This window comes from Chroicocephalus ridibundus, chromosome 7 (genome assembly GCF_963924245.1).
Source record: "Chroicocephalus ridibundus chromosome 7, bChrRid1.1, whole genome shotgun sequence".
NCBI lineage: Eukaryota > Metazoa > Chordata > Aves > Charadriiformes > Laridae > Chroicocephalus > Chroicocephalus ridibundus.
In genome coordinates, this window is record NC_086290.1 from 38,330,285 (window position 1) to 38,355,588 (window position 25,304).

The 25,304-nt window shown below is 38.0% G+C and overlaps 1 protein-coding gene and 1 long non-coding RNA gene across 4 annotated transcripts in view; one reads left to right on the plus strand and one right to left on the minus strand.

Moving 5' to 3' along the window:
* Positions 1–59: 59 nt before the first annotated feature.
* LOC134518361 (uncharacterized) lies at positions 60–22,375 on the plus strand. Of its 3 annotated transcripts, none has more exons than XR_010071946.1 (3): positions 60–221; positions 10,618–10,769; positions 21,967–22,375. It is a non-coding gene; the product is annotated as an uncharacterized LOC134518361 (long non-coding RNA). The 3 variants fall into 3 exon arrangements; XR_010071944.1 differs by lacking the exon at positions 21,967–22,375 and adding an exon at positions 13,617–13,747; XR_010071945.1 differs by lacking the exons at positions 60–221; positions 21,967–22,375 and adding exons at positions 229–490; positions 13,617–13,747.
* ITGAV (integrin subunit alpha V) overlaps positions 9,922–25,304 on the minus strand; it is a 49,980-nt gene continuing 34,597 nt past the window's right edge. The window contains exons 19-30 of the mRNA XM_063341067.1: positions 25,043–25,110; positions 23,731–23,878; positions 22,418–22,510; positions 21,294–21,373; positions 18,999–19,079; positions 17,840–17,945; positions 16,773–16,931; positions 15,320–15,433; positions 13,551–13,664; positions 13,349–13,456; positions 12,302–12,424; positions 9,922–11,919 (exon numbers count right to left, since the gene is read on the minus strand). Of these exons, the coding sequence (XP_063197137.1) occupies positions 11,824–11,919; positions 12,302–12,424; positions 13,349–13,456; positions 13,551–13,664; positions 15,320–15,433; positions 16,773–16,931; positions 17,840–17,945; positions 18,999–19,079; positions 21,294–21,373; positions 22,418–22,510; positions 23,731–23,878; positions 25,043–25,110 (1,290 nt within the window). The 3' untranslated portion in view covers positions 9,922–11,823. The remainder of the gene's footprint in view (positions 11,920–12,301; positions 12,425–13,348; positions 13,457–13,550; positions 13,665–15,319; positions 15,434–16,772; positions 16,932–17,839; positions 17,946–18,998; positions 19,080–21,293; positions 21,374–22,417; positions 22,511–23,730; positions 23,879–25,042; positions 25,111–25,304) is intronic.

Sequence of the window (25,304 nt, forward strand, 5' to 3'; positions counted from 1 at the left end):
CCGGAGCGCCGGCGGCGGGGCCACCGTCTCGCCGAGGGGGCGGAGGGAGGGAGGTGAGGTGTCGTGTCCCCGTTAGTGGGGAGCGAGAACCCCGGCTGGAGGTCCGCCGGGGCCCTGCGGAGGACGGGGAGGTGCAGGCGAACGGCTTTCTTGAGGAGCCTCACCGCGAGCCGCTGACGGTGGCGGCGGAGGTGTGCTGCGCGGCCGGCCGTGTGGCTGAGGTGAGGGAGAGCCGGGCCGGTGAGAGGGAGGGCGCCGAGGCCTGAGGGCGCCGCGGCCTTAATATAATAGGCCGAGTTATATAATAATACCGAGTTAACGAGGAAATTAAACGGCGCCCTCCAAACCGGCAGCATTTAAATCAATTCTAACCCTTGTTGCTGAGAGTATTAAAGCACATTTGGCAACGCCTATGCAGCACATTACATTATGGGACAGACGTTTATGATTGCCTTGTGTCAACTTGAAAATCGCCTTCACTCAGGCACTGGTAAGTGGCCGTCATCATGGCGAGCATCATAACTGTATTAGGAGTATCTCCTAAAGCTTTGATTCTACACACAGGCATGTCTGTGCCTTATTTACATGTTTATTCACATTAATGGTCCTGATACCAAGCATTACACATTTTTTAGAACGAAGGATACACATTAACATAGGTAAAATTGAGATGCGTGTATAGACACAACCTACGGTGGGATCATGGGAAAATTACTGAAGTTGATCACGGCAGATAAGGCAGCTACACCTGAGCAAAGGCAGCACATCTGGACAAATAAAACTCACCCACAGCATGCAGCCATCTGCGTGGTTGAGAGCTAAACACCCATTGGGACCACCTCACAGCGAATTTCATGTTAGTTTTCACGAGTGTGCCCATGCCATGATTTCAGTGAGGCAAACACCTCATTCATAAGGCTTTTCCGAACTCGATGATACTACATTTTCAATGTGTGTTTGAGTAGTGAATGTAAATGTCTTTGACAAGTATAAAATCACTTTATTTGCCTTTTAATAAAATAAAGATTGACCAAATAAAAATCTTTATTTTGGACATAATGACATATTAGGCCAAATTCTGTAGTTTTCAGATCTCAGAAAATTTCTTCAATGCAGGGGAAAAAGGAGGAGAACAGAGTTACAAACTATAGAAGAATAGAAATTTTCCCATACTGACAGGAGGAACTGCGGGGTTACAGTGCATATTTTCAACAGATATCCTATAAAATCTAAAGGAAATCTAATACATTTTTCCTTATGATTTAATGTCATTCTACACAGTACAATGTAATTCATTGCCATTAACAATGAACTTCAAATAGACTTGGGATTGACATAGAAAATCCAATTTACTTTTGTCGTAGTCGCTGTTAGTTTGTTGGCACATTTTGAGACCGCTGAAGAATGGACTGACTTCAGTCACTTGTGCGTTATGAACAATCACTCCCTGCAGAGTAATGCTGCAGTGGGAAATGTACACCCTCCTCTTCATTACTTTTCTTTAGAATAATTTGAGTATGTCAGTCTCCCTTTTCTTCATCAGCACCAAAAAAAAACATGCCATGAAAACTTTATTTCATTTGATGGGGCTTTTCTTTTAAGTAAGCAAAAGAGCACAAAAAAGAGACAAATAACACCATCATTTACTTGATGTGGAACTCTCCTCCATCAGCTCACAAGGAGGAGAGATTCTCTCTTTTGTTTAGAAAACATGTGTTCAATGCCTACTTGCCTTGAACCAGGATACTTGCCTAGTTAACATCCTCTCACCCAGCTTCCTATTTCAACCTTTTATCTGCACACTGCAAAGAATAAGAGGCTGCTTCTGCACCGCTTTTGTGAGAGTCGAATTGATTTTGGAATCCCTGCAACATTGCGTGTTCTCAGGTGGAAGAAAGGGGTCTACAGAAAGCTCGATGCTTTGAGCAGTTTGCTTCGAATGCTGGTTTTGGCTGGGATAGAGTTAATTTATAGCTGTAATTGCTGTTTAGCAATTAATTGGCAGGCTCCTGGGCTTGCCATGGGGCTTGCTTGCCTTACTGTAAATTAGCCTTGTGCTTATTAGGGGCTGCTTTTTTGCTTTTGCTGCTTGCTGTACTGCTGTATTGCTTGTCATCTTACTCAGCTGTGCCTGGGAACATTTTGGTAATGGCAATGGCGACGTGCGTGGGCTGGCAGACGGCAGAGCATCGCTGCTGTTTCTGTGCTGCTGTACTGGACATGCTGGAGCTCCAGCGTGAACTCTAGTCAGAGGGACTGTCACCTGTGAATGAGTCCATGTGGGAGCAGGACACCTTGAAGCATCTGTGGCTGCGATTATGCCTGTGCCGCTGCAGGTATACCTCTGAAGGGATTGCGGCTCAAGGATAAGTCCATGCTGGAGAAGGCAACACCTCAAAGCATCTGTGGCTGTGGGTAAGTTCACGCTGCAGCAGGTACACCTTGAGGCATCAGTGGCTGTACACGAGATCATGCTGGAGCACCTCAAAGCATGTGGCCATGAATAAGCCCATGACAGAGCAGGTGCACCCCTGGAGAAACTGTAGCCATCGATAAGGCCATGTTGGAACAGTTTCACTCCTGAAGGGACTGTGGCCACGCTGGAGCAGGTACATCTCTGAAGGCACTGTGACCCATGGATAGGGCCACACTGGAACAGTTGCACCTCAAAGCGACTGTGTCTGTGTATGAGTTTATGCTGCAGCGGGTATACTCCTGAAGAGACCACGGCGCATAGATGAGGCTCCACTTGGAGCAGGTACACCCCCAAAAGACTGCAGTCTGTGGGTAAGTCCAAGCCAGAGCAGGGCAAGAGGAGGATTTCATTGCAACGTTAAGCTCCATGGTCTGGTCTAAAGGGACTAGGGGTGGAGATTGCAATGGAAATACCTTTAAATTGTTGTAACCCATGATTTGAGTTGCATGTTATGGGAATTACTGTAGCAGGAGGCCCTTGTTGCTCGCCAGGCTAGGAGCAAGGGGAGGAGTTCATTGCAACGTTAAACCCTATAACCTGTCCCAAAGGGATGAGGGGTGGAGATTTTAATGGAAATACCTTTAAATTGTTGTAACCCATGATTTGAGTTGCATGTTATAGGAATTACTATAGCTGGAACCACCCAAACCAGTGGAGGATAAGCCTTACAAGAAGCGGTGCAAGTGCAGCAGTGACCCGACCTGAGGTGGCTGTGGTACCCAGTAACTCCACACAACACACCTCTCCCGTCCTGAGTGACACCATAACAGATGGACCCCGCAGTCATGGACTAAGTGACCTCGGTGGACATTTTGTGGACATTTTACTGGGGTGGCCCCTAGACTAGGGGAATGGTATCTGTGTACTATATCAAAGGATAGGAAGGGTGGTGGTGGGTAATGAGGATGTATTGCATAACGTGGGACCTGAGCGTGACATAAATGGTATCAAATAAGGGGTGGAGAATGTGCTGGTTTTGGCTAGGGTAGAGTTAATGTTCTTCACAGTAGCTAGTATGGAGCTGCATTTTAGATTTGTGCTGACAGTGTTGATAATACAGGGATGTTTTAGTTACTGCTGAGCAGTGCTTGCAGAGTCAAGGGTTTTTTTGCCTCTCACACTGCCCCACCGCGAGTAGGCTGTGAGTGCACAAGAAGTTGGGAGGAGACACAGGTAGGACAGCTGACCCCAACTGACCAAAGGGATGATCCATACCATATGACATCACGCTCAGCATGCAACGCTGGGGGGTAAGATGAAGGAAGGGAGGGACGTCCAGAGTTATGATGTTTATCTTCCCGAGTAACCGTTACGCATGATGGAGCCCTGGTTTCCTGGAGATGGCTGAACACTTGGCTGCTGATGGGAACTAGTGAATGAATTCCTTGTTTTGCTTTGCTTGCATGCACGGCTTTTGCTTTACCTATTAAACTGTCTTTATCTCAACCCACGACTTTTCTCACTTTTACTCTTCTGATTCTCTCTCCCATCCCACTGCGAGTGAGTAAGCGAATAGCTGTGTGGCGTTTAGCTACTAAGTTGAACCACAACACTTTGTTAATGCATTCGTCTGATGAATGAGAATGTGGCGTTGAGAAAATGTGAATCACACACATGTCCATTTCTAAATCTTTGTAGACTTGGGCTTTTAGAAAGGTATAAATTAAGTTTATTTGGGGAGGAATGGTTGAACAAACTTGGCAGCTGCAACATTTTAAACTGATTATGTGGATATGCACAATTATTCATTTACAAAGTTCTGAAACAAATCTGTTAAATGTGTGATAAAAGTTTTACTGAAAATGGCTCCAAAAGGGGAATAAGGCATGTGGAAATTCATTGTTTGTACTGCATTTAGATAAATTACTGAGAAGGGATTAGAGTACATAGTAACACCCAATTCATAACAAAATAATCATAATCAGGATTACGTTTTCTTAACCAAATTTTCTTTGAAAAGAGGTTAAAGCTGATAAATAATTTATTTCAACTACCTGAGTATTTAACTTGAGGAAGCATGTCCAGCAGCAACTCCTGTACTCTTTAAAGGTTGCTCACGCACTCCTCAAACTTTAAACAAGTTATAACCATTATGATCAGCCACTGAAGGGATGTAACACAGCACCTGATATTTTGTCAGGGACTGAAAAGCGTGTACACAAATGACACATAAATGTAGACAGAGATTCTGCAAAACTCTCTGAAAAACAGTAACACACAGACATGGTGTGCTTGTGAAACTGTAAAGACTGGTAATGTGGTATTTTACTGGTTTGGGTGGGTTTTTTTGCTTCTCACATTTGGAAGGTCTGTATTGTGCATTTGTGTCCTGCAAGCTTAGTCTTAGCATGTCCTGTGTGTCTGTCAAGAGAGATAATGATTCAGCACCAAACTTCTAGAAGGTTTATCATAAAGATGCAGTAAAACTGACTGATTGTGAAATACCTTGTGAGAAGATGGGCTGCTGACAGCACGATCCCTAATTCTTTATGTATATGAGACAATATATTGATGAGATCTCCATACAAATACTTATTTTTTTAGAAAACAAAGTCTTTTCAGTTTCTTTCCACAGTGTTCTTAAAATTACTTGAACTGGCAATTTAAAAATATATGAATGTATTAATATGTAATAAAGTATTAATATATTAGTAATTAATTTACAAACTCACTAATGATGAAAACATACAATAAAATATCATACATGTATGCAAAGAGCCAGACACCTAGCCAATGTAAAGCAGCATAACTCAAGCGCAGGCAATGGAGTTGTGTTGATGTAAATAACCTCATAAATGATGTAAATCATTTTGTGTTGTGTTGATGTAAATAACCTAAATAACCTGTTGATGTAAATAACAAGGGCCATCATTTTATTTAAGGTGGTTATGTCATAAAGATGGGAATTTGAAAACCACTCTGTTACCTTTTTGCTGTAATGAGACACCTGTTGTCCCTAATTTCTCAGTAACACATTAATTTGGAACTGCTAAACAGATGTAGTGATCACTGCGCTGATAACTAACTGAAGGTGTCTTATTTAACAAAAACTAAGCCTGCGTTGGCTGCAGCGTGTATTGAACAAATAGCAGGAGTCCTGTTTTGCCTACTGCTGCTGTGTTTCTTGTGCACATTAGATGAAGCTACTGTGAGGTCACTGGAAGCTGTTAATTATAACACAAGTACCAGTTTTTCATCTTTTCAGTGTCCTTTTTTATTATCTTCTTTAGTTTAACAAATTCTCTAGTAGCAATCCAGGGAACTCAGTAGTTCGGAGTTTTTCTAAAGGAATCACAAGCACCAACATTTATTTATAAATAAGTGTTCTAGCAATGTAAAATAAACATGTATGACTTTATTGTGACACAAAATATTTACTGTCACCCACTCACAAAGATGAGAGTGACTGTTGATCGGAAAGAATGTAATACTAAGATAAAATTAGTCTAATAATACAACAAGAAAAGAAACACCACCTCTCAGAATTTTCCTAACCAAAGGACAAGAATTCACCATTTTCTACAGTGATGGGGCAGCGATAAAATCTGAAATATTTATTTTTAGTATCCACAAATTTTGATAGGAGATCAGTTTTCTGGTGACAGAATATAATTTGTGACTAGATCCTTTCTTGCATGCGATACAAAATTTTTTGACTCAAGGTTAATATGTGTTGCTTTAGCTAGGAATGTAAAAGTTGTGTAAATGTGACCTTTTCATATTCAGTAGCTAATTCTGAATTACAAACATACTATGAAATATTTTCAGGTGAATTAAATGCATTTAAAAAAAAATACATCTAGGATTAAGAAAAACAAAACCAAACAGAATTCCTGTTAATGAAGAGGTATTTTATTCCAAAATTCTAAATATCAGAATCAACTCAACACTTACATTTTTCAGTTTATCCAATCATAATATTTTGAAATTGCATACATATATAGAAAAATATAACCTAATAAAATCAATCAAATTTGAATTAGGATGAAAAGAATGAGCTAAAAAGAAAACCATAGCTTAATAGCTATATATTTGATATCAGTACAAAATTACTGTCACAATACCCACAGGTTTTTTTTTTTTGCAAGATTTATAATTTAATAGAAATAAGGTGACTTCAAATGTATATTGCTCTCCTTAAATGTACCGAAGGCCTTTGAAATAAGTTCATAGTTACTGAAAATATTCCCATTTATGCTACAGCTATTTACTACTACTAAGAAAACCAGAATGCAGCAGTCTCATTAGTATGTTAATTTTCTGCTTGTACAAACAATGCTCTACTCATTTAATGCACGAGCAAGAACAAAAAAGGCAAAAAATCCTATTACAAAGAAATAAAATGTTACAATTTCAACATATTTGTATCATAGCAAATACAGGTTTCCTTCATGGACTAGAAAGGGACACTAAACCTGTAAAAGTTTTTTGAAGATTCAAATGCTACATTAAATCTTGATTTACTTTGCAAAACCCAAGGGTCAAGTTATTCAACCTTAATGCAGCATATTTGGAGAAGGTCATTGCATGAAAGGTTAGACTTCCTGCGTTACACACTGGAAAAAGAGACCAAAATACTAAATACCATAATCACATGAAACAGTAGTAGCACTACAGACTCAAACGCATTATTGAATAGTCTCTAGACAAATTTTCCAGAAAGGCCTAAAAGAATATTGTACCAATTCTCAATAACTCAACAGTTAGTAATGGATACACTTTAGAATATACATCATGTTTCACCCAATGTGGGTGATCAAAAACTTTCCATACCATTCATTTATCACCTCCATTTAACACACTGGTGTTGCTGATGCCCTGAAAAATGTTGACCACTGCAAGTAAACAAATGCTACATCCCTTCCTAGGCAAACCAAAAGAAACAGACGACTTGGCAGTGAACTAGATCTGATTATGTTATATTGCACTTGGGAGTTAGAAGCTAAAGATTCCGTACCAAAGAGGTCAGATCCCACTCAAGTCAATGAGAGTTGTTAGAACTTAGCATATAATCTTGATCCAAACGGTGGGATTTGTTTGTGATAGGGGGCCGCTGCCAACAGAGAACTAATGGGTTCTTCCCATCTCAGAAACAAACAAAACCAATCACCTCTCTGCTGTAAGGCTCATCCGTGGTCTGCCACCACCTTTTTATTTTCTAGATTTCAATTTTCCTTCTATAAAATCCTATTTATTTATTTTTTCTTCATTAACAGCCAGCAGCATTGAACACAAAGGGTCATACTCAACTGCCAGCTGCAATGAATGCCAGGGTTTCTTTGACTTCATTAGACTGTGGAATAGGTCTTAGTCTGGACCAAAGAGAAAACCTGACTGGATTTTCACAAGGGTAATGCTGCTCTGTGACTACTTGTAAGGGTGTAGGAAAAAATACTGCAGGATCTATGCCAGGGTAAACAACAGCAAACCCGAATGTTGCAAAAAAAAAAAAAAAAAAAAAAATCATCTAAGCTCAACATGAATCCTTCAAATCACCAAGAACATGCTGATTATAGTTGAAATATTTTCAAAATACCCGTGGGAGTTTACCTTAAAGACTACTGAAGCATGGACACAAGTTTAGAAACAATATTAAAAATCTTTGCTTGGAATAAATGTTTTATAAAGAAAAAAGAGCATACGTAATAAACTTTCTTAAAGTTTCCACAAACATCATGTGAATCAATCAAAGATCAACATGTAAATCAAAATTTAAAACAGCGAAATGAGACAAAATTATCAACTTGATACTGATATCTGCGAACATTTCCTCAAGGATTTCAACTTATGCTGATAAATGTATCCCGTATTTGACTTTGCAGTCACGCTTAAACAAAAGCCAACTCCACAATTTGGTAGTTTCTTGAAAGAAATGTAAACCTATAAATTCGGTTCCTTGCTTTATGTTTTCTAAATGTTGTCAAATATAGTAATAGATAATATGCATTTAATAATATAAATCACTTTTTAATATTGATGATGAGATGCTGCAATAATTGCAAACTAGAGTACTTATAGAATTTCATGTTTCATTACAAAAGATACAGCTCTTTTAAAATGTTTTCATTGTCTAGTTACATAGCTGTTGATTTAATATTCATTAAAATATGCTTCTGAAACATAACTCAAAAGAGGACTAATTCTTTGTTACTGTACTTGCATTTTTTTTTAATGCTTGCAGTATGCATCTTATGCACATCAATTTTGACTCAAGGGCATTAATTTCATTCCACAATACATTTTTTAAAGTTTCCTTAAACGGTTTAACGTCATTCTACAATATTTGCTCTAAGAATACATCAATGCCTATAGGTCAGTATGAAATTTATACTGACACAAGTACATACGTCGTCTGTAGCCTTATTGCTGAATCTGGAATGTGACATCAAATGTTTCCTGCACCCCCATTCAGGAAAACATCCTGTTCAGCACCTTCCTGAAACACAGATGTTACTTTAAACTGAATTTGGGGTGTTATATCTATGTTCACTAAGTAACCTGCATACTCCATTGACATATGCTACTGGTTGTTGGTTTTTTTAACCAAACTGGAAATTAGTGGACATGGAAGAAGCAACTATTTGCTTTTATTCTTCACTAGAGTGCAAGAAAATAAAACCCACTTAAATAAGTCTTACTTTATGTAACTTCAATAAACGGAAGAAACTTTCCATAGCTACAGTAGTTGTACCAATAAAATGTACCTTTTTATCCTGAAAAATCAGCAAAATGAGAGTTTCCAGTTGCCACACTAAAATTAAGATGCAGGTAGCACTGGCATTAACAACGCCATGGCATCCCTTCCACGTGAACTGAAGAGATCTTGATCCTGCTTTTTTTAAATTTTATTTTAATTTCCTTATAATGCCTAGACATGCAAGTAGTCTAGTAAATTTCAAGTCAACACGGTGTGTACATGTAATGAAAGCACACATGTAAGAATTAGAGCTATAATCTGTCTGACAGTCTCTTAAAACTATTAACCTACTAAGATTAAGACTGGGTAGAAACAATCTCCTTACCTATAGATAATCAGTTGACAAAGCCTGTGAACTAGAAGCCTGTAACAGAAATTGTATTTTGTAGAAGTCACATTTTGAGGCCAGGGTCTTTACTGTATTACTAGTAATAGGACTAGAAGTAAAGACAAAAATAAAACGTTGGCCACACTGAGACCTTGAAAATTCAGTGAGTGTGGAATCATGCCCTATAGCCTCTCATATAACTAATTATATCTAAACAAATTGTCTAAAACAAAAACACGTAAATGGATAAATATGCAAGCCTATATTTGATATACATACTGGCCCCCAAAGTCTTTGTGCTGGCTCTCAATGACTCAAATGCCATCACGGTTCAGTGAGTAAGAATGGACTTAACAACAAAAGCCATTTGTGGATTTGAAGTCTCCGAAAGGATGCAGAAATGAGAGTTGAATCAAACTGTTCATTTCAGATAGTTCTAGGTTTATTGGGCATTACAGTATTTATGGGGGAGATGCAGCTTTGAACAAAAACCCCAAGATACAAAACGAAACCAAAGCAGAGTTTTTGTCCTTTTAAGAGCTTGTCTACGTAGACACCTCACTGGTATGATTACAGTAGAAGTTGTCTCTTCTGTATGTGGCTGCATACAGGCAGTTTATAATGTAATTTACTCCCTCACTGGAATAAACAAATCTCATATAAGGCACCTTTGTAATAGTTTAACTATGTCCACTCTTTCAGATTTGTGCAACACAGCTACACGTGGTTGCAAGCCAACCAACCTCCTGATTTGCAGTTACATGTCTACTGAAATGCATACAGACAATGTTCTTGCGTACTCTCTGAAGTATAAGAAGCTTCATTTTATCACAACAATGCTGAGTGAAATAAGCTAAGAATGACATAAACCCGTGGCTTTAAACCACTGAACTTTTGGTACGTTTAAAAAACAACAATGAAACAAAATATTTAGTGTCTTTTCTGGTAATGAAATGTATTGAACATAACAAAATGTCTTATGCAATGAAATGTCTTTTGTGCAACGAAACATACAACGAATGAAAGGAAATAAGCCAGATCAACCTTCTCTTTTCCAACCCTTTCACACTGCCAGCTATACTCTGCTTCATTTGACAAGCTCCCTGTTCTCTCCAGGCAGGTGCGTGGCTAAAGTACTGATGTAATCTAGAGACATTTGGCTGGCAGATAGTAGAGTTGAAGCAGCCCCTACATTACTCCATCCTGCGCTCGGACATGGTCAACCACAGAATGTGAGAATTAACAACGGCTTCCTTACAGTGCATCAGGTAAGCTGTCACGAAGCATTCCCTCCGTTCTTTTGCCAGAAACTGAAATTTAACCCCAGTAATATACAGACTTCAAACCCTGTGGAGCTTTGACTTGTGAACATAAAGACTATGAGTTTTCTCATCAGGCATGTCTGTTGGCAGCCGCAGTGCAACATCTTGTCCCCGACAGTACCTGCATGGATCCATGCTGCCACGAATTCTGTGGAACACCTGGATCCTGCTCCATGGAAATACACAGCAGACTCTCTGGATCTTGCCCTGAATCTTTTCACTAGGTCCCACAGAAAGTACATCATCCCCAGCTTTCTACCACTCGCTTCCATTTCCGTAGGCTCGATCCCTACAGTAAGAGACCTAGGACCTGGCGAACAATATTTGCAAAGTCTGGAGGGAAATCACAAGACAGATGACTGAGCAGGAAGGGGAAAAGACATGCAGAACAAGCATCAGATGTGAATGATTCCACTGAATAATCTCTCTCATATTTTTTGAGCAGGCAGAAAATCATCAGCAGAGTTAATGGGTCAAAGAATATTTTTCAGTTTTATAAAACAAGCTATGTTCATTTTTTTTGTGCAACTAGCTTTCAAGAGCTAGGAAACGAAATGTAGTGCACTCCAACAAAAAAAAAAAACAAAAAAAACCAAAAAAACCAAAAAACAATCGAAAATAAACATGTCATCCAGCAAGTATCTACGGAAGCTGTTGGCTTCACGAGCAAAGGCAGAATCTGTGTAGCAATTCATGTAAAGTTGGTCCGTGAATCAAAAAAGATGATGTCTCCTACATCCCAGTGAGCAAAATCGTAGCACTACATATTACTTAATTTCTTCACACACAAATCAGTGCAGATGTGTTAGTCACATGTATGAACATAATTAATACAAAAAGAAGGATTTAAATATATTGCTCTTATTTTGAATGTGCTTATACCTTCCGAGACCAGCAGCTTTGCAGTCGTGAGTGTTTTTTCCTTAAGGGGGAAACCAATATTCATAACAGAGATGCAGGCATTTTAAAATTTCAGAATGTCTTACAGATAAAACTCTGCTTAAGCCTCTGATGTTCCTTCCCCATTCTCATGCGGTTGCAGCTGTTCTCTTTCTTGTTCTTCCTGAGGTGGTCTCACACGTTTGAAAAAGCCCATCTGTGATTCAGAGAACAATAAAGAAATTGCATTGTGATTTTCAAAACATACACCCATACTTTCTCTTTGCTTCTTGATCAGATCTTAACTGATTATTTGATTTTTTTTTTCCCCCTCCTACTCTCTTTTTCCTTATTTTTGATGTCCAAAGCCAATAAATATCAGCTGAAAAATTAAACTGAGGAACTCAGCACAATCACAGACATCCTCTTTTATTCAACTTCTTCCTGAAAAAGCTGAAAAGTTTTTATGGTTCTCTAAAAACTTAACTGATTTAGATGATCAGGAGACCAAGGTATTTCCGCAAGATGCTGGTACTGTTTGAGTACACCAAAAGCGGGGAAAAGAAAACAATATAAAAAACCCCAAATCCAGTACTTACCCTGTACATAACGAACACTAGAACAGCCAAGAGCAATAATCCTGCTAGGACAGCCAAAATTATAACCCACACTGGCACAGGCATAGGCTGCGGTTGAATGCCCCATGTAATATTTGTAGTAACCTAATAGAAAAACACAATTACTCACACTTTGCTCAGCAGTGACATGCCAAGTTCATTCATGCAGTTTAAGTCTTGTATGTCTTTATTCTACAGTGTATAAAATTATCTTAATCCAGCATAAATCTCACATTGGGGAGAAAAAGTAAATGGCTATAGATTAATAGTGATATAAAGGCTTCACTGACCCAAATTTAATAGGGTTTTCAAATTAAATAAAAACAGGAGTTTGAAGGTTTGGGGTTTTTTGGGTTGAGTTTGCGTTTGGTTTTTTGCAACCAGAATACCACGGCAACGTGTATTCTGTAATGCTTGATGATTTTCAGTAGAACTGTAGGAATCTGGAGATACTTGAGAATTAGAGAAAAATAATTCAGGGCTTTTCCTTTTTTCCTTTTTTTCTTAAAAGGCAGTATTCCTTGAAACAAAACAAAACAAAAAAATCAGCTCCACAAGGCTTAGTACAGATAAACCCGTTAACAATAGGCATTAGAAACCATATTAAAAATATAAATCAATCACAATCCTTTTCAAGACCTTTCTTAAGATCTTTTATGCTATAGTGCTTATCAAAAACTTTCAATTTGGCAGCGCAAATAAATGGCCTATATCTTCCTTTCTCTTTGCACCCTCTCTTTCTCTTTGAAAGGAGTTCATAAGTTCTCTTTGAAAGGACTGTTCATAATTTTTTTTTCTTTTTTAGTTAAGTCTTTAGAGCTACAAATATTGTTAAATCTAGTTTTAGGACAAAAAAAAATTTGTTTCACCCTCAATTGTATGTGTAGAACTGAAATTAATATACAAATCAAGTATTTGATAAAATTACAGTTATACCAAGCCACAAAAAAGCTACTCAGTCATCCTTGGTTTTGTATTAATTTTGAAGTAATTAAGTGTGGTAACTCAAGCTGGATGTAAATGACTTACTACTGTAGAATTGTGGATATCTTCAAAGGAAAGGTTCTTATAAGGGAACTCTATAACATTGAAAGAAGCAGATGATTTGAGAGAATAGGAGTGATTCTGATTTTCTTTCTGCGTAAGAAAAAACAAAATTAATATTGCATGTGGATACAAAAATCGGTTTTTGTGTTTCAGAAGCACGGACAGAATATTCACAGTCACTCACATTCATGAAAGTTTGGGTCCAAAGGCGTGATTTTAAATACAGTATTGCACTCTTTCCTCTTTCCAGGTGGCCAACTTGACAGACTATCTTTAAACAATCAGCAGTTCCACAGCCCTGCATATAAAAATAGGAAGGATACTGAAAATAGGAAAATATTTCAGAAGTCATTAATGGCATTAATTTACTCATAAACGTACTTCATTGCCCTATTTTCCTGGCAAAGCACCATAAACTATTCTGACGTATTAAATAAACCACAATATTGAATAATTACTTATAGCGTTCCATAAGTTTGCATTCAGAAAAAAAATTCTGTGGGCCACCTGAATCCCAAAGGTGAAACAGCTGCCAGTAGCTTCAAGGTACGTACTTCTACCTACATACTTAGGGAAAAGTTGGTGGGTGGGGGGTGGTTGCTGATCAATTCACGTTACCATCCTCCACGCGTTTTTCAATAGGAAAACTCGCAGCAATTAACTGCGCCTGGTGCCAACAAAATGTGCTTTGTTGCATTCAATGGAAGTCTTCAAACTTGACTGACTGACCTCATCTATAAGCCGTACGCTTAGGGCTACAGAAGTTCAACTGGCCTTTCTCAACCACATTTCCATTAATATCCATCAGATAATACTGATTCTAAGCCATCAGTATTTCAAGAAGAAAGCAGAGCAAAATGGGCCTTCATTTTATAATTGTGATTTTAGCTTACTAGAGATAAAAGCACTGTACAGTGTAGGTACATCTGCCAGTGCAAGTATAACTCCATGAAATTATTATGAATACTGGATATTAGTCTCTGGTGTGAAGTTCTGCTAAGTCATTAGGAAGATCTGGCAAAACCCAAGGCCTTTAAAGAAACAAAAACAAACAAAAAAAACCCACCCAAAAAACCCCAAACCACAAAACAACAAAAAAAGCAACAGACTTCCGAACTGCATTTACAGATACCGGAGAATACTGACAGCTTCTCTCTTAAAAAAAAAAAAAAAAAAAAAGTAACTTTTCTCACCATAAAATCAGAAATTAATTCCTCTTTTCACTTTCTTTGCTCAGCTCTTTTTTCGTACTCTCCAGAGCCTAAAAGTTTCTGGAATCAGGGCTGTACTGCCTTAGTCCCAATGGTCCACCCTAAAGTCCCATGCATTTCTGTCAGCTGCCTGCCTGTCCTGCCTTGCCCAAAGCAGAGAGACCTTCATTTATCTAAGAGCACTTAAAAAGACAGTGATGCAGTAATATATTTACTTCATATCACAGATTACTTCCAATCTTGCTTAGAAAGGACGGGTTCCCCACGTCTGATTGCAGAACGTCCACTGACCAGCGAGGAAACACACGTTGTGAAATCAGCTGTCACTCGTAGCAAAGATGACGGCTGCAGCACACACCTGCTTCTTCGCAGTTACCCCATTTTACCAGCCTTCCTCTTATGAAGTATTGATTTTCAAATTCAGAGAATAGCACAGCACAGGTGACTGACAATGAATTAAGTGCCCAACTTGACCTTGGTTTTTAAGGACTTAAAACACAGCACCACAAAACCGTAGGCGAGCGGCCTCATTGGCTGACTACCCTGAGGAAAATGGATTCACATTGGAAAAAAATAAAAAACCACAACAAAACAAAACAGCTCCAGAGCATATGACCTTTTTGTCTGTTAATCATTTAAATACAGAACATGGATTTTCTGAAATGATTCTTCATCTCATGGAGCTTTCATCTCTCCATTAGAAACCAAAAATATTATCAACATACCAACGCTGAAAGCTTACCAAGGTATGCACATCTCCTTCAATGGCAGTTATATCCCTTCGACTGATACGATGATCACGATTATCTTCCCTGCTAAGTGTTTCATTCTTATCATCATCTTTAGAAGCAGAAATCTAGGATACACCAAGGAAACCCAAATAATAAACAATCCTTGCATTTCTATATTTCAGACTTCAAAGGTAAGGTCAGAAAAATATATAACCAATCAGGTTTCTCTCTCTCCGTCATAGCTATTTTTCAGAACTTGGCTTTACCTACAACTGTAACTAAAATGTCACTCCTGCCTTTTCTAGATCACTGATGCACATTTCTACTAACACAGAGCCTTGAGTATATTAATTCTTCTTCAACTTAAAACTTCTTTATGTATAAAAAAAAATACTCTTAGAATTCAGTAAGTAATTAAATTTTGTAATCTTCTATTAAAGAATTTTCCTCAACATTTCAGTTTTTAACTCTGAAAAAACAGTACTAGTATGGTACTGATGTACCACATACTACTGTACCCGTGTACACATGTTCAGACGTACACAAAAGCTTTTTTAGGAGGGGCTTGAGAAACTATACAGTAGGTTTAATAAATGATTTCAGTAATCCCTTAGAAATTCCCAATGTAAAATTGAAAATTTACATATGGAAAAGATTCTTACAAATGGTATAGCAAAAGCAGGGAAATTTTTATTTATATATTCACGACAGTTGCTTTCTGATTCTCAAAGATACATGAGTATTCTTTGTTGTTCTACAAGTGGAATATCTTCCCTTAGTCTTTTTATACATACGTTTGCTTAAATTCTTCTAGAAATAATATACTGATTTTTACTACTTGTTCTAAATTGTCTTAGAATTCAGCTCTCTCAAACTTGCTGGTTTTTATCTGGTGTTTCTTTGTCTAGTCCAACTTTGGAAAAAGGCGTTTCTTCTGCTCTGTGCTCTGCACACTGCATGTTTTGCTGGCACTGATAGTATATTTTTAAGCCCCACTGAAACACCTTTATTGACGTCTGTGGCATTTGGACGAGGGCCTACATAAATAAGCTAGTAATAGAAAAATTAGTGCCATTTTCTTCTAAGAAATAAAACCAAGAAAATTTACATAAACCGCCCAGAAGGATCTGGAATGTTTTTGTTCACGACCACATTCAATACAATTCCGTTGCTTTGGGTTTAGAACTCATACAGTACAGTCTTCAAGGAAAACAAAAACAAACAAAACAAAAAGAAACAGGACAGATTTATCTTTGGGTTGACAATCTATTGTCTACCTTTTATTCCACCTGCTATATACATTGATAAGTACTATCAAACAGTGCTGTCTTGTTCCTCAGCAACAGATGAAGGCTTAACTTGGCATGTGTTACATATTCTCATGGATTTGGGTATTTTGAGTGTGTTTCCAAAACAAACACACACACTTCATTCCACTCAAGCAAAAAGAGAAGTCCCGCTTACCTTAATTTTCAGTGGATTGATTTCCATATCCGAAGTGCAGTTCATAGGCCCATCAATTTCATACTGAACAATATACAACAGTGTGTAGTTTTTATATTTGTACGGCCATTGCAGAGTCATCATCACCTTGCTGAATGCGCTTGGGCCGTTGTTTCTCAGCTGATTATGAAAATAAAGTTAATGCTGCCTTCTTTATTGATGTGCATATAGTTGTTACTTTATATTTGAGCCATAAATGATATTGCCGCTACCCCAACCTCCAACCACTTGTGGCAATAGCATCAACAACTTTACTTAAAAATGGTAGCTAAACTTCAGTCCCCAACAGGCAAGATTCAAAATTACTTCTGTAATTTGACAAAAACTACTTTGAAGAAAAGCTACATGGCATCAGGCTTTTTGCCTTGAAGAAACATAGATTTATTTTTTTTCCTTGAAAAAAACGTATGGTTTTTGTAGTGTATCACGTGAGTAACAGCCACTGTGTCTCAGTCAAGATACTCTGAACACCCATAAGTTTATTTAGATAAGTGGTCTCTTAAGTTCTAGAACAACTTTTAACTACTCTTATTCGCACAGCGCTCTCAGTTAAGTTTTGTTTAATTAAAACAATCTAGATTAAAGCCGCGATCATTCTTTTAAGGAAATTTTAAGTACTTCAAAAAATTTTTTCAAAGCAAAAGACTTTACAATAATGATTCGAAACAAATGGAATAAAAATGAGGATACTGAATAATTTACAGCCACGAGTCATTTTCTGAGTTCAAGTTACTTCAAATGTTTTATCTAGATTTCAAAGGGCTAGAAAATAAAATATGTGTAATGATGTAAAAAATCAGCTTCTATTTGGTTGCTCCTGTCACGCTAATTGCAGGCCTTCCAACCCTTCTTGCAGATACCAATTATTAACCCAGCATTAAAAAAAAAAAACCGTATCTTTGTTCCCATGCAAGAACAAAATGAGGAAAAAAAATTACCATTTACTACAGAGAAAAGCTACATCAGAATACTTCTTTCTTTTCATTTATCACAGAACTGTATAATTGAATTTGGTAGTGATTGTATACCTCATAGATATGCTGAACTAGAGGCCCAATATCATCTTCCGTTTCTGGATTCTCCTTCGGCTGCCAGTTTGCAATAGGAAGGAATATGTGATCAGGAGATGACACGCTAAACAGTGGAGCAAACAAGTCGTTTATTATAAAGTATGAAACTATAAATGTAATTCTCTAGAACATCTCAAAAAATCAACACACTTAAAATACAATCTCCAATTTGTTATCTTCTGTATATAAAAACAGAAAGAACAGAGACTGAGTAGCTTGTATATTAAATGTTCAGTTTTCTTCTCTACATGAAAAGATGAACCTTGCATTTAGAAACATTTTTTTCCTGTCCTAAACTTTGGATTCATCCTACAACAGCTATTAAACCATTATTAGAATTAAGATACATACGTGTCATCCAAAAAACCATAAGCTGTGAAATACTTTGATAATGAGAAATATCGGTGATGTAGAGACTTATCAGCACAGTCGTAAGAATAATTTAGCACGCACTGAAAACAGTAAAGCTAGCAATAATGCTTTTCAGTTGTGCCATCCCCCCACCTCTCAGATATTAATAAAATTAGATCACAATTACGAATGTAGTGGAAATTTTTAAAAAATGAGGACTCAGGAATCCGAGTTAACTGTCTAAGCAAGAGGACTGTATAGCTTTTAGGTGTGAAGTACCGATTTTTGGTAAGCAAAAGTAATGGAGGTAATGGAGTCATTAAAATATTAATACTATGCTTAAGGCTGAAGAAGGCGAGGGCATTGCAAACTTACCTTCGGTAGGATTTTCAGCTTTGGTTTTAGGAAAGGTTTCAAGGGTTTTCAGATGAAAACCCAGTCAGTTTGCGGAGGAGGAAAGTGATCTGGAGAAACGCGTGCAACTGCGAAAATGAGGGGCAATTTTTTTTTTTTTTTCCTAAAACACCTCTAGTAATCGAGGCACAACATTCCATTTTGGAATTCATTTTGCAATTGTTTAGAATTATTTAAGACCTGGAAGTCTGAAGGGTGGCTAGAGAGAACAATACTTTCTTTATGATTAAAAATTCCATAAGGCTTCCTGAAAACTTACACAGACCTGAAAGAAAGCTCATCTAATTATACAGAAGCAAACATGCAAAGCTCATGTGAGAAAGATGTTTACTAAAATAGCATCAATGCTTACCCTCTAATTTCAACAGCTGCTAAAATGGCAAGGTCAGCCTGATAGAACGCTACTGGACTTAGATTATCATACAGGTTGGAACTGCAGAGAAAATAAAAGTTAATTTCTTAAATAAAATAAACTAAGTATTTAAAAAAAAAAAAAAACACACCTAAAACAAAAAATCTCCACTTAAAATAACTCTATGTAACACCACCACGTGACTCTAAGCCACTGCAGGAAAGCAGATTTACTGAAAACTAAGGAGCACATTCCAGCAAGTTCTCACTTAAATGCGTGCCAGTCCCACCCTCAGGGTAGTTCGGAGGTCCCTCAGCAGGAAGCCGTCCATAAAGGACACGAGGCTAATGCTGACTGTTCCTTAGCTGCCGCGTGTAAGAAAATTCAAGCGCCAGCACTGTGGGATAACATCAACTGCGCAGCTAGCAGAGCCTTAAGTTCCACTTTAGGGCATCTGTTTTGCTCAGGGACCTCTTGGCCTCAAACTAGTCCCAAGGCAGAGAAGTACGCTAGGGCTACTTTTGCCTACCCCTCTTCGCAGTGTTTAAAGCGGTTAACATCCGATTAGATATGATAAACAGTTAACATCAGATACACCAAGAGATGACAAATATTAAGGCACGTAGAGTCATTCGTACATAAAATTTCTTTGGACTTTCTTTGTAAACAGAGAAAAAGAAATACAAAGAACACTCCTAGACCCCTCAAAGTGGAGCTGGGAACAGAATCCTGATCTCCTTCAACGCATCTGATTATTCTACCTGACCAATTTCCTTTAGAAAGATCTTCTTAAATCCTCTAATTATTTTTCACTGCTGCTGTAATCAAAAGATATGGCCAACAGTGTTTTCTTCCCAAACTGTAAATACTTCATCCTTTCAGGGCCTAGAGTTGTTCTGCTAAGAGTTGTGCCAGCTATGGAAATCTAGCTTTGTTAGTTTAACACAACCAGTGTGATCTTTAAAACCTCTTCAAGGTATTACCTTGATAATATCTGCCACTATAAACCGTGATTACCGCGTGCAATTTTGTATTTGCATTCAGAAGTCACGGAAGGAATTTCCTTCTGTAAAACCTGTAAAGCGTTACAGGAGCTTCCTTTCTCTTTTATCAGAAGAGAAGCGTGACTTGAGCAACCTCACTGACTGGTTTTTTCCCCCCAGAGAAAGGCAGGTAGTGACTGCTGTTAGCTTAAGGAATACAACAGACACCCCACAGAAGATCACTTCCCGCAAAGAAGGGGAGTCACGTGCCACTGGCACAGCTTACTAGCTGACAGAGACGAGGGAGAAAACCGAACAGACAGCCATGTGAGATCAAAGAGATATTTAATGCTGCCAAGGCCTTTGATCAGTATAGCAAACCACCGTACCATGAAAATAGAGTGGCAGGTTTAACTTACTTAACTCTTGTAGAGGAAAAATGCATGTGCAGATAAGAATAACTTATTCACTACGTTAAAAAGAATGGAACCCTTAAATGGAAAATAAAAAAGCTTTTGATCCACCATGGGGGGGGAAAAATGCAGCTGTATTGTACTGTCCCTTAAGCAACATAAAACCGTATTGGGTAAAGAGACTCCTATGGGTCACATCTCCAAATCTTAAATGTCATCTGCAGTAGGTATAAATTCATATTTATTATCATATTTATATGAAAGTGCTGTGCTTATCTTATAATTAGCAGGAATACTACTGGTTTGTTCCATTTAATTTTTAGACTCTCTCATGCTGGCTACTGTACAACACTTAAAATGGTTCACTGCATATTGCTTCTGCTCAGACCATCACGTGCATTGCCTTTTCTGAAAGCCTAACACCTCTCATCTGCAAAATACATAAAATTTGAAATTCTGGCTTTACATCAGAAGGAATTTAGAGTTCAAACATCAGTTTCAAAACAGGGCTAGAAACTCAAGGACACAAGTCATTCTGTGTCACTACACAAGTGTCAGGAGATCACAACAGTACGCAGATAAAAAAAAAAACAAAAACAAAGCATTTCTTGAAACACTTTAAATGGTTTTGTTCCTCGTTATTAGTATTTCACTTGTGCCATGGCCTGTCTAAAAGCCGTAAGCAAAAGAAACTGCATTCAAACATAAAACTGTGTTTTCTTACATTCTTTCCTCTATTTTGGAAAACGTAATTGATTAAAAAGGTGTGTTTGTTTTTTAAACAATTAGGAGGCAAAGACCAGAGAACTAGTCCAGAGGGAAACTAACTGCTCGGTTCACAGTCTATTTACTTTGCACATTATCCACCAGGTGAGGTGCACACTCACAGATTCCCGTACCTTCGGATTTGCAAGTCAAACTTCACAGAGGTATCCATTTCAGACTGCTGGTGCACGCTGAAACGCAGGCCAGCTAATAGCTTTAGGAAAAAAACAAAACACCGTGGTTCAGTGGAAGCACAATAAAACACACGAAAAAAGCTTCCTAACACTATTATGCTACAACCAAATTGCTTGAGGCAGGTGGTCATAAAGAGAACACACACAGACAACTGGCAAATAAAACTTGTCCGGTTCACCAAGAGTAAAAATCTTTCCGCAGATGTCAGCCAACGCATCACTGCCACAAAAAAGAAACGTAAGACTTAAGTCATGCTCACCTGCCTTGCTTCAGCCATTTTTACCCATAACTGAGCATCCCTACGTGTTACAAAAAGTACCGTAGAACAGAGCACCCTATAGTCATTCTAAATTCAGTCCTCAAGGTTTGTTCTAAGTCAGTGCATGACAGTTGCTCCAACATCTGTACAGTTCGGTTTGACATACTTTGAAAGACTTTGGAAATAGCATTTATTCATCTAACCAAAATGCCTCTTGGAAGAAAAGCGCCGAAGTGCTTATAATTGTGACTGACTTTCACTTTATTTCCTCAGAAAATAAGACTTATTATGTCATATCATCTTAATATCTGCCGAGTCCCACTAATAGCTTTTTTTAATTCTTCCAATTTCAGCTACATTTGGTGGAAGTGCGGAGGTTTCAACTGGACAGAACTCTCTCTCAAACTCCACATAACCAGGCAGAGGAGAGAAGCGCTATTAGGTTTCCACTAAAATAAAGGCGTGTTATGAGCTAACTCCTTATTATATACTAAAAAATACATGTCAGATAAATCTAAAGACAAACTCGTGAGGGACCAGAGTTCATTAATTCCACTGTTTAATGAACTACTCCTTTCGAGTTGCATCATAAAACTCATGAATACTCCTTTCAGCCTTCAATTTAGCTGAAAAGTTGAAACCAATTACCACCGAACTAACCAAACATGTGGGCAGCTAAACGTCAGCTAGATCTAATCTTAAATCCCCGTGAGCAAACATCCTGCCCAAACGCTGCTGTTATTAAGAAAAATGCCAACTGCACTCCTGTTTGAGCTACCAGACACCTGTTGGACCAAATCTTACCTTAGTTCCTGCTTTCATGGGATTTCCCAGGTCACAAACTACCATGCGAGTTTGATTCTCTGTTTTAAATGCACATGATAGTCTTGCTAAAGCCTGCAATAAACCAGAAAGAAATATTAAGGAATGTCATTCTTTACATCTGGACACTTGTATGAAAGTCTGGAGAAAAACTCTAGATATGCTGTGCTATTAATTTTAATATAATTTCTCAAACCTAACACGATCAAGCACTGAAATTAAATAAAATCTGAATATGAAAGTCTCCATGGAGACAAATATTTTTGATATGAGACAGATGCTCTTTCCAAGATTATAAAAAGAGAAAGTCAATACTCTTATGTTGGGGAGCACTGATGATTTTTGTGATGTAAAGCAATTCTCCACGTGATTCTTTAAAACCTATGCGAAGAAGCTTTGGCAATTGGGCCAGGGTTAAAACTGTCCAGAGGAAAATAAAGACTAGAAGGTAAAATAACACAAATACTTATTAGCTTACTTAAAAAGAGGTCTTAGAGGAGCTATCAGATTTTGGACAAAGCCGCATCACAAAGCTCTAAAGTAGCAAACTGGAGAACCAAACCAAGGCATGGTCCAACATATTTGAATGATGTGGTACCAAAGTTGGAATCCTTTGATATGGGGTGAAAATAGTTTTCCCCTTAACATTCTGCAACTTTCAGATATATTGAGTGATCATAGATTACACTGGGGTGAATGAAAACAAGGGTGAAGAAAATCTGAAAGTATATTACTTATATATAGCTATAAATGGGCTAAAACAAAATTTGGACTATACCCATGTGTCTCCAAAGAAACAGAAGGTATACAGACATTTTATAATACAAGAAGGGAAAGTCAGGAAATAAGTTTTAATATTCTGTGTAGTCAGGACCTGACTACACCAAGGGAACTGACACCCAAGACTTTCTACATACTTTAGTGGAAGAGAATACTAATACCCAACATCACGTTTTGCCTCACAGGCACCCAGCTCTTTACCTAGCACATGACACGCTAAGTCTAAATTTAAATAAATTAATAAGGGCACTGTTCAAATAAAGACTTGTAGCAGGTAAACTCTGTGTGTCAAGCTCCAACACACATGATTCGCCTTTGTTGCTAGCAGTAGGCTCTTAAACTGGAACCATTCAGCCAGGTGTTATATATAGCCTTGGGGCTTGCAAGAACCTTGTCGCTTTTTTTGGTGCCTTAAGATTGAAGCGTAAAAATCACCGCTGACAGACCCTCTCCCACAGACTTACATAGCGGCACCTGCAATGTGACTACCCAAAGGAAGATAGTTGGAATTTTACCTCGTTGTTACGAACAACACCAATGAAATCTGCTTGGGGTGGAACAATGACAAAGAGTTCTGCTTCATAGGCTCCTTCCCCTTGATTCTGAGCACTGACAATTAGTGTCAAGGGATTGTCATCACCAATATAGATCTGCTTCTGATCACTACAAAAAAACAAGTGTAAAAGTGAGCTCTGCATTCAGGTTTTAAAAGTGTATTGAACTGAATGAAGTTACAGAAACAAGAGATGTTCTGAAATTGTAAAGACATTAGAGAAATCTAGAGGCAGTACGTATGCTTCACGAACGTCAGGAGAGCTCTACACTATGTTTAAAACAAAAACATGTCCACAATCGCAAAAGTGGAGCAAATATTACACGCTGTTTTGTAAAAAAATTTTCAGTAAGATTTACAATAAACTGCAAAAACACTGGCACCTTCTTTAACACAGACCTAACACTTATGAACCGCCAAATCACTGAGTGCATATTGAATTACGTGCCTACTTAGCAGAGATACAAGCATACGTTTGTAACAAAACTTGACGGAGGGCTCAACTGCAGAACACAGCCATGACCTCTGCAATAATGTTTGTTCCAGAAACAAAAATAGTTATCTTTCCAAACAATGTATTTTCAATTCCACTACAATGAAATCTAGCCATACCTGCACTGATGTAAAATGTTTCCGAAGCATTTGCATGAATGAGTATGCTTGTGAACTGTACCACCTACATGCACGTGCTATAGCTCTGCGCCAAGGGCATAAAAAACAATGTTTATGAATAGAGATGATACACTGAGACTGGCTTTTGAGCATACAAACCACAAAAAACCCAGAGTCGTGTAAGAATGATGAGTTAAAACTTGTTTCTTTTTTCCGCGTTTAATAAAAGATAATTACCAACACCAACAAATCTTTTCATACTTGTGACAACAGAGGCCTTGGCCACTCCTTGCTGGGGTCCACGTCTTTGTGTGTGTGTCTAGTATTAGATAATGGAACAGTAGTACAGTTGCAGCTAACTGGTTTACGCTTGCTATGCGTACCCAGCTCAGCAAATACACAAGTACTGTGTACTTATAGTGGGGGCTGGGGTGGGGGAAGGTAGCGTGTGCTCTCCCTGTATTACCCGCTGAAGACATCAGGTTACGAAGCAGAAAATGGGTTTTCCTTATAACAAATAAGCATGAGTTTAGATTGTACACATTGAGGAGTCCTACTGACTTCAATATATCCTTTTACCAAAAGTATTACAAGCTCCTGAAGTTTAGAATTTAAGTAGGGAAGTTACTTTTTCCCCTGAAGTATTTTTCTCACGTCTTTACCTTTCTACGGAAACCTCCAGCTTTGGTTTGCAGACATTATCATCGCCACAATCCAGCAGAATATGTGCCTATGCAAAAATCAAATGCATATTGTTTTAATAATTCCTGCATCTGTTCTAACATACATTTCCAATAATACTGTTTCACCATCAAATGAAAAAGTTTCTAAATAGCTGGGACTCCAGAGGTCCCTTCCAACCCCTATCATTCTGTGATCCTGTGAGATATCTTAATCTCCTTAGTCTCAGAAGAGAATAAATGA